General features: G+C 33.4%; 1 protein-coding gene across 1 annotated transcript; it reads left to right on the top strand.

The window, feature by feature from the left end:
- The first annotated feature begins 260 nt into the window (after positions 1-260).
- LOC130818556 (uncharacterized) lies at positions 261-1,184 on the top strand. Its single transcript, XM_057684720.1, has one exon. It carries the CDS (start codon positions 261-263, stop codon positions 1,182-1,184), a length of 924 nt encoding a protein of 307 aa, XP_057540703.1.
- Positions 1,185-10,861: the final 9,677 nt, after the last annotated feature.

Here is a 10,861-nt window from a genome sequence, read left to right as displayed (position 1 = left end):
AATATTAGAATATCTTAGCTTAAAATCTCTTTGATTTCTTTGTGATTATGTAGAATCTTTATGATTTTGTAGAATATTAGGACAATATTTAGTTTCCTAAAGTATATTGACAATCTTGTATATATAGACATTATCATTAATGAGAAAGGCAACCGAGTCATTCTTACATGGTATCAGAAGCTTCGGTTTTTTGATCCCGACTCCTTTTTCTTTCTCCTTGTCTTTCTCTTCTTCCTTCTTTTCTTTCACCTTTCTTCTTCATGGCCTTTCCCACCAAAATTCATCCCGTTACTTTGATTACTAACATTAAAACAAGTATTCCCATTCAACTTAATGAAGATGGTTCTAATTTTCATACTTGGGTCACTTTATTCAAGCTTCATTGTTTTGCTCACCTTGTGGAATCTCATATTCTTCCCGATGACTCTTCTAAAGTGTTAGTTCCTAAAGATTCCGATTGGCAACGTCTTGATGACATTGTTCGAACATGGATTTATGGCTCTATTAATCCCTCTCTTCTTCAAACTATAGTACGTCCCGATGATTGTGCTTTTGATGCTTGGACTCGTATTGAGAACAATTTCCAAAATAATATGACATCCCGAATCCTTCATCTTGAATCTCAATTTAATGACATTTCTTTATCCACTTTTTCCGATGTAAAGTCTTATTGCAATGAAATTGAAAGTATTGCTACTTCTCTTAATAATCTTGGCACTTCCATCACCGACAATCGATTGGCTCTTCAAGTTCTTCATGGGTTAAACTCGGAATACAAAACTTTTCGGTCTTTGGTTCAACATATGAATCCTATTCCCTCCTTTGATACTCTTCGTTCTATGTTGGAATTGGAAGAACGTTCTAATCATAAGCATACTTCTCCCGCTCAAGATTCGGCTCTTCTTGCTTCAAATAAAGGTACTTTTTCTGAAAATTCCGCTTCTTTTAACAACCGTGGTCCTTCCCACCACCGTGGTGGTCACCGCCACTCTCGTCGTGGTGGCCGGCCCCACCGTGGCAGCCACCATGGATCCACCAGTGGGTATGGGCGCTGGCAGCAGCCTCCTACCAGGCCTACTATGTTTCCTTCCTCTCGGCCCAACAGCAATCCTCATGGCCCAAGTCCTTCTCCTTCTCCTTCTTATTATGGGAGACCTTCTTGGGCCAGAAATACTTGGGCCTAGCCTGCTGCCCCCTTTCCTACTACATCTTGGGCTCCTCATTTTTCAAACAATGGACATTCTGATGGTGTTCTTGGTCCACGTCCGGCACAAAGCTATTACACCGGGACTAATACTTTTTCAAATTATATTCCTACGGACATCGATCATGCCATGAACACTCTCTCTTTATCGACTCCGGATGAGCAATTTTATATGGATACCGGTGCCACATTCCACATGACTCGTTCTCAAGGTACTCTTCTTCCTTATTTTCCTTTAAAGTATCAATTCAATAATGCTATTGTTGTCGGTAATGGTCATTTCATTCCAGTTCTTGGTCATGGGCATATTTCTTTTCCTACTTCAAAAAAATCCATTTCCCTCAAAAATGTCTTACATGCACCTAAACTTATTAAAAATCTCATTTCCGTTCGAAAATTCACTCATGATAATATGGTTTCCGTTGAATTTGATCCTTTTGGCTTTTCTGTGAAGGATTTGGCCACGGGGAGCATCGTCCTGAGATCTAATAGCACGGGTGATCTTTATCCTTTTCCATTCGCACATGGAGCTACTCCTTCATCCTCCACATCATCGGCCTTTTCCGCTTTTTCCTCTAGTATTTGGCATTCCCGTTTAGGACATCCGGGCAATGCGATTTTAAATTTCTTGTATTCCTCTAGTTCAATCAAATGTAATAAAAATCCTCATTTTTTTTTTGTCATTCTTGTCCTTTAGGGAAACACATTCAATTACCTTTTGTTAATTCTATGACTATGAGTTCTAAACCTTCTGATATTATTCATAGTGATTTATGGATATCTCCTATTTCTAGCCCATCGGGATATAAATATTATGTTCTTTTTCTTGATAATTATACTAATTTTTTGTGGACTTTTCCTTTATGTCGCAAATCACAAGTTTATGATGTGTTTGTCCATTTTCATACTTTTATTCACACCCAATTTGAGCTTAATATAAAATCTTTCCAATGCGATAACGGGGGTGAATTTGACAATCATATGTTTCGTCAATTTTGTACTAGTCGCGGCATTTCACTTCGTTTTTCTTGTCCTTACACATCATCTCAAAATGGCAAATCCGAACGCAAAATTCGCTCCATCAATAACATCATTCGCACTCTTTTATGTCATGCTTCACTTCCCCCGTCTTTTTGGCCTCACACCTTAAACACGGCCACCTATCTCCTCAATATCCTTCCATCTAAAATTCTTGGTTATCTCACTCCCACTCATGTGCTATATTGTAAAGCTCCTACATATAATCATTTACGGGTTTTTGGGTGTTTATGTTTTCCTCTTTTTCCCTATTCCACTATCCACAAGCTACAACCACGCTCCGCTCCATGTGTATTTTTAGGATATCCATCTTCTCATAGAGGTTACAAGTGCTATGATCTCTCATCCCGTAAAATCATTATATCTTGACATGTTCTCTTTGATGAGGCCACTTTTCCTTTTGCTCAATCCCCTTCCTCACCTTCCCCAAACTACCAATTTTTAGATGCTAATATTCCCCTTCATTTGTTCCAAACAGCCCATACATCATCTTTTGGGCCTACTTCCTCTCTAAGCCCAACTCTTAATTCCTCCTCCCTTTGTCAACCTACTACTACTGGGCCTCTCATATCTGACCCAGCACACCTTTCTCCCTCTCCAGCCTCCGTACCTCTCATTTCCCCTATTGGGCCTTCAAATTGTTCAGCCTAACAGAACCCAGCCACCCCCAACTCGTTAGCCCAACAGAATCCAGCAGCTCCCAGCTCGCCTACTTCTTCTTCCCCACTTTCAACTGGGCCTGCCTCACGCAGCCCAGTCCACCTCCCTCTTCCTTCCTCCTCTTCTATTGGGCCTACTTCCCACAGCCCAATCCACTCATCTTCTCCTACCTCACCCCCGGTATCACTACGCGGAGTAAATATGGTATTTTCAAACCCAATCCCAAATACTACTCTCAAGCCTTATCCGTTTCTTTTTCACCTTTACCCAAATCTCCCCTTCATGCCCTTCGTGACCCAAACTGGAAGTTAGCTATGAAAGAAGAATTTGATGCTTTAATTGAGAATCATAATTGGGATTTGGTACCACGTCCTCCTAATGCTAATATTATTCGGCCATTGTGGGTGTTTCGTGTCAAGACCAAGTCCGATGGCTCTTTTGAGCGCTATAAAGCGCGTCTTGTTGGTGATGGTAAATCTCAAAGAGAAGGCATTGATTGTGATGAGACTTTTAGTCCGGTTGTGAAACCTGCTTCTATTCGCATTGTTTTAAGTACTGCTCTTTCCAGGTCTTGGTCTATTCATCAGCTTGATGTTAAGAATGCTTTTTTACATGGTCACTTAACTGACACTGTTTACATGCATCAGCCTCTGGGTTTTCGTGATCCTACTCGTCCTGATCATGTTTGTCTTCTTCGTAAGTCCCTTTATGGTCTCAAACAGGCTCCTCGTGCATGGTATCACCAATTTGCTACTTTTGCAACTACTATTGGCTTTTCTAACAGCATTTCTGATAATTCCCTGTTTGTTTATCGTCATGGATCTGATATTGCTTATCTGCTATTATATGTGGACGATATTATTCTCACCGCTTCCTCAGATTCACTTCGTGAGTCCATTATGTCCAAACTTAGCTCTGAATTTGCCATGAAGGATTTGGGTCCTCTTAATTATTTCTTGGGTATTGTTGTTACTCGCACTTCTACGGGCCTCTTTCTCTCTCAACAAAGGTATGCCTCTGAAATTCTTGAAAAGGCTGGCATGTCCCAATGTAATTCTGTTGCTACTCCTGTTGCTACCTCCGGCAAACTTTGTGCTAATGCTGGTTCTCCTTGTGACGATCCTACCTTGTATCGTAGCCTAGCTGGTGCTCTACAGTATCTTACTTTCACTCGCCCAGATATTTCATATGCTGTTCAGCAAGTTTGCCTCTATATGCATGATCCATGCATTGAACATATGGCTGCTATTCATCGCATCCTTCGCTATGTCAAGGGTACTCTTTCCTATGGACTGCAGCTGCATCGTTCTAATATTTCCACTCTTTTGTCCTATACCGATGCTGATTGAGGTGGTTGTCCTGACACTCGCCGCTCAACTTCTGGTTACTGTGTTTTTCTAGGTGATAACTTAATTTCTTGGTCAGCTAAACGACAACCTACTATTTCCAAATCCAGTGCTGCGGCTGAATATCGTGGTGCTGCTAATGTTGTTTCTGAAACTTGTTGGATTCGCAATTTACTTCTTGAGCTGCACTGTCCTATTACCACAGCTACCCTCGTCTATTGCGACAATATTAGTGCCGTTTATTTGGCTGGTAATCCGGTTCATCATCAGCGCACTAAGCATATTGAGATCGACATTCACTTTGTTCGAGAAAAAGTTAAACGTGGAAATGTTCGGGTGCTTCATGTTCCATCTCGTTATCAGATCGCTGACATTTTCACCAAAGGCCTTCCTCAAGTGTTATTTGATGACTTTCGTTCCAGTCTCAGCGTCTCCAAACCGCCCGATTCGACTGCGGGGGTGTATTAGAATATTAGAATATCTTAGCATAAAATCTCTTTGATTTCTTTGTGATTATGTAGAATCTTTATGATTTTGTAGAATATTAGGACAATATTTAGTTTCCTAAAGTATATTGACAATCTTGTATATATAGACATTATCATTAATGAGAAAGGCAACCGAGTCATTCTTACAGATTCGACATTGTTGTATTTTAATTTTTTGTAGTTTTCATTCATATAAATTTTCTCATTGTATTGCTTTTTTTTTGCGAATTTAGTTATTATTTTGTTATCTTTTGCAATTTTATTCTGATTTTGTTCGATGTTTTAGCCATTTTGCTATTGTAATTTGTGATTTTCAGTTTCTTAACTGAATTTGTTATTGTTTTGTCCGACATTATTGTATTTTACAGTGATTTTTATTCTTCATTCTTCAAGCTTGTAAGTTCGATTTAGCGAATCTTTTAGGTTCGATTTTAAATCTATTTTTGTATTATGATGATCATGATTTTGAAATCAATTTTGTTCATTTTTAGTTTTGATATGTGTTTTGTTTTTTTGCTGCAATTTTGTTGATTTTCAATTTTGATTTACATTTTTGTAGGGTTTATTGTTTAATTTTCAATTTATCAAATGTTCAGTTATTTCAATATATTTTGTAAGTCTTTTATTTTCAGTATAAATGAATTTTTTTTTTCAACATGTTTCATTAACTGTTATGGCAAAAATAAGAGGTGGCCTAACTTCGATTTCACGACCTGATAGAAGTCATAGAAATTCAGCTGAAATTAATTATTCTTCTCCTCAAGTTGAGTCTGCAATTGATATTCCCTTCACCTCTACTGATGTTAGAAATTCGAAAAAGAAAAATGTGAGCATATAAGAAAGAGGAAGGGGTGAGAAATTAATAATTTCCAACAAAGGCCTAAAAGGTAATTTTATCGACATTATAATGTTAGTGTTAGTGGCTATTGAACATAATTTTTTGGTTATTGAGTAAATTGTTATGATGTTGTTAAAGGTGTGTTTTACATTATATAGTACATAGTGAGCTTCGTCAAACAAATAGTAATATTTACTAAATTGTTTATTATTATTTTTATGACTAATTATATTCTATGTTTAGATGATTATCTTTATGATATTCATAATAATCTTCATTAAACATGTATATTTTCCCTCTTATTTTTGATATATTGTGATATATATTTATGACCAAAAGTAGGCCTTGGTAATCCATGAGAATGATGAAAAAATTATTGTGAACAGCATTGGATATATCCAAGTACTACGTAGATCTTCACAACCAATTTTTATCATTCTCAGCAATTGTCGAGGCCTACTTTTGGTTATTAATATAGATCTCAACTTATCAAAAATAGGAAGGAAAAACATATATGTTTAATGAAGATTATCATAAATATTATAAAGATTTCAACTAACATAAAATATAATTAGTCATACAAACAGTAATAACTTTTTGTTTAGTAATTAATAAAATATATTTAGTAATTACTTTTTATTTGACGAAGGTCATGATGTACCATATGTAAAACACATGAACACACAAAAAAGGCACATCTTTGTGTAATGTAAACACAACCTTAACAGCATTGCAATTCACTCAATAACAAAAAAATTATGTTGAATAGCCACTTTAATTGTTTTCAATATGTATATCTCAGTTTGATTTTCAGTTTTCACCACTTTAATTGTTTTCAATTGATTCTACCCATATATATATATATATATATATATATATATATATATATGTATATATATATATATATATATATATATATATACATACATATATATATATATATATATATATATATATATATATATATATATATATATATATATATATATATATATATATATATATATATATACATATATATATATATATATACATATACATATATATATATATATATATATATATATATATATATATATATATATATATATATATATATATATATATATATATATATATATATATATATATATATATATTTCTTGGAAAAATGGGTGTTACACCCAAAAGAAGAAAGTTGAACCCAATAAAAACCATGTAAAGAAAATAATAAAAATAAAAAAATAAGCCATCTTAATAATTTTGCATGTGGAAGAAATAAAAATTAAATGTTTACTCTAATCTTCAACAAACTCAAAAAATAACATTCATTTCCAAACGCAGGGACTCAAATGATCAAATTACTATCTCAAATGATAAATTTCAATATTTTAACTGAAACTCAAAGGGCAAATTTCCATCTTAAAATACAACTCAAAGTAAAAGTAGTTGGAAAAAAAATGTTTTGAGGCGATTTTAGAGAGAACAAATGGGAGATAAAAAACCTAAATTACGAAGGCTTAGGGAAATTTGCAAACAAATAATTTCTAATCTAAAATCAATAAGGAAAATTTGTTGTGAATAATCCAATTTATTTTCAATTACCTGTCAATAATTCCAACTTTTGAAAATTTTTTAATAATTCAACCTTTGCTTTCAATTTGTTGCCAATGAATCCTTTAGAAAATGACCTGTTTTATAAGGTTAACTCTCATCTTCTCCTTTTTTTATAATAATCTAACCTATTTCCCATTAACTGTCAATAATCTCACCTTTACAATTTTTTTAAGACTCCAACTTTTGTTTAGATTTTGTTGCCAATGGACCCTTCAATAAGCTAAATACTCAATTTCTCTTTACCACTAGTTTATAATAATCCAACATATCTCATTCATACATGTTAAATTTCTTTAAAATTCTTTAACACATTTTCTCTTCAATTATTATCAAAAAATCCACAATTTTTAAAATACTCAATTTTTTCTTTAGCGCGGATTCAAAAGGGATATTTTACTTTGAAGGGAAGTGAAAAACTTACGACTATTATTATTTTTGTATAATATTTTAACTTGTAAATTTCAACTTGACAAACATAATATATAACGAGTTGGGTGTGGGTCAGTAGGTCGGGTTTTTGAACAACCCTATTTGATGTATATGTATGTAAAGACAATTACTATTTATGCAATGATTTTCATTTAGTTTCTTAAAGGGTTCATTGGCAACAAACAAAAAGTAAAGGTTGAATTATTAAACAAAATTTTAAAGGTGGGATTATTGATAGGTAATGAAAAATGGATTGGATTATTATAAGGAAGGAAGAAGATAAGAGGTAACCAGTCATTTCTTTAAATGGTCAATTGGCAACAAACTGAAAGCAAAAGTTGAATTATTAAAAAATTTACAAACGGTAGGATTATTGACAGATAATTGAAAATAGGATGAATTATTCACAACAATTTTTCCAACCTATAAATATCTAATTGAACTATTCTAAATAATTAAAAATTTATAATATAATACTCCAAACTTAAACCTAAGCAATTATAGTCATCAACTACTTATATTACTTCATAAAATAAAATAAAATAAAATAAAATAAATAAAAAAAGCAAATACTACTTTATTACTGTAAAAATCTAGAATCAGGTCTTGGACCTATAATTCACATTTCAAATTAAAAAACCTAAAATTTAACAAAATAGGTTTATTCTAATTCTAACTTATTATTATCATCATCATCATCATCCTACCCAGTGTATCCCGCTCATAGAAAAACTATGGACATGATCTAAAGAGGAAAGGACGGCGACAACTCATACCCACAACTGAGAGCGCGGCCAAAAGAGTTCCCTGACTCGAGAAAGATAAAGAGATGTAACCACACGAGAAAGATAAATTAAATGCCTATAAATAAAATAAATAAGTAGAATGAACTACGAAAAAGAAAACAAAGAAACTATTAATAAAGAAACAAGAGAAGCAAGAGGGCAAAAACACTAAAAGGAAATATAAGAAGACATCTCTCCAACTACCCCTATCCCTAGTCAGGCCCTTAGAGAGGTTTTAACTCATGGAAGTCAACTTTTATTTGCTCATCTCAAGTTCTCTTGGGTCTTCCTCGACTCCTCTTATCTCTACTATAATGCTTTCTACACTCCTCACAGGAGCGTCGAAAGTCTTTCTCTGCACGTGTCCAAACCACCTTAATCTATTTTCGTGCATTTTTCCAAAAATAGGGGTTACCCCTAGTGTGTCCCTAAACTCTTGGTTCCTAATTCGATCCATCAATGTGTGCCCACACATCCATCTGAGCATACGCATTAACTTCCATCTTATGTTCCAAAATCTTCTTTATAGGCCAACATTCGGTCCCATATAGCAGAGCTGGTTTGATTGTCGCCCGGTAGAATTTTCCTTTTAACATGCTTGGGAATTTCCTATCACATAGCACTGCGGTGGCTGCTTGCCACTTGAGCCAACCCGCATGTATACGATGATTAACATCTTCGCCAATTTCCCCATCCCTTTGAATGATCGATCCCAAATACTTGTACTTGGTCGTACTTTTAACCTATCTAAATTCAAATACTTCACAACAATCCCTTCATCTAATTTGACCTTCAAAAATAAACATAAATAATTCAACCTTTCACCTATTCATTGTGAATAATCTTATATTTGAATTATAATCTAATAATTTAACATTTGTTATACATTTATCTACAACATACCTTATTACCAATAATAGATATAATAGGGTATGTTGTCAAAAAATTAAAACAAAAGTTGGATTATTCACGGTGAATTAAGGAAAAATGTTGAATTATTTAAAAATAATCTAAATCTGAAATTATTCACAGGGGTGAACAAAAGATTGGATTATTAATATAAATTTTTCATTTAATGAATTATTATTATACTTTAATAAATTATTTTATTTTAGTCTTCTAGAATCCAAAACCAAAAAAAATGTAAATCTTTAATTGACGGGCAAAGTGTTAGTGTTCAATGTTGTAGGAATTAATAAAAAAAGACATAACTGAAAGCAAAAGTAGTCTTCCACTAAAGAAAGGACAATTATGGTATTATTGAAATTAAAGAAGGAAGATTGAAGGAAAAATCAATCTGGAGTGTTGACTAGGAACAGAACATTGATGGAGATAAGTGATTAAAGATTAGGGATTTTTGCTTAGAATCTAATGTTTTTTAAATGATTTTAGGAAGAAATTTACTAAAAGGAAAAGTGAAGTCTTCCACTAAAAGAAGACCTTAAAGGCAAATCAAAAAGGTTCAACGTAAGATGAGGCTTGACAGGGAAAAGGACAGGGAATAAGACTCTTTTAGGTTCGATTTTAAATCTATTTTTGTATTATGATCATGATTTTGACATCAATTTTGTTCATTTTTAGTTTTGATATGTGTTTTGTTTATTTGCTGCAATTTTGTTGATTTTCAATTTTGATTTCCATTTTTATAGGGTTTATTGTTTAATTTTCAATTTATTAAATGTTGAGTTATTTCAATATATTTTGCAAGTCTTTTATTTTCAGTATAAATGACTCTTATTTTAAACATGTTTCATTAACTGTTATATTCTATGTTTGTAGTGTTTCACTTTGAGTTGTTATGGCAAAAATAAGAGGTGGCTTAACTTCGATTTCACGACCTCATAGAAGTCGTAGAAATTCAGTTGAAATTAATGATGCTTCTTTTCAAGTTGAGTCTGCAATTGATATTTCCTTCACCTCTACTGATGTTAGAAATTCGAAAAAAGAAAAATGTGAACATATAAGAAAGAGGAAGGGGTGAGAAATTAATAATGTCCAACAAAGGCCTAAAAGGTAATTTTATCGACATTGTAATGTTAGTGTTAGTGGCTATTGAACATAATTTTTTGGTTATTGAGTAAATTGTTAATGATGCTATTGAAGGTGTGTTTTACATTATACAGAGACATGCCTTTTTTGTGTGCATGTGCTTCACATATAGTACACTCTGATACACGGACACGTCAATTGGCAGACGTGTCCCGTGTCGGACACGTGTCGGACACGGACACGCGAAAATCCGTGTCCGACACGCCAAGTGAAGTGTCCAATATTTTAATATTTTTTCAGACACGCGTACACAGCTAGGACACGTAAGGGACACGGCAAGGGACACGGCAAGAGTGAAGGACACGTTTTTAAAAAAAAAAATTTAATTTTTTTTTTTAAGAGTTCAATTCTTAATTGTGGTATTTTAATGTGTTTGTAATTTGATTTTTAAATTTTTAAATTTTTTTTTGAATTTGTATGACTTATTT

This window comes from Amaranthus tricolor, chromosome 7 (assembly GCF_026212465.1).
Source record: "Amaranthus tricolor cultivar Red isolate AtriRed21 chromosome 7, ASM2621246v1, whole genome shotgun sequence".
NCBI lineage: Eukaryota > Viridiplantae > Streptophyta > Magnoliopsida > Caryophyllales > Amaranthaceae > Amaranthus > Amaranthus tricolor.
The sequence above is the reverse complement of the archived record's forward strand: the minus strand, read 5'-3'. Positions and strand labels throughout refer to the sequence as shown.

Bases quoted from the DNA above. Each gene is read 5' to 3' on its own strand.
- LOC130818556 (XM_057684720.1), top strand. From the start codon at position 261: ATGGCCTTTCCCACCAAAATTCATCCCGTTACTTTGATTACTAACATT.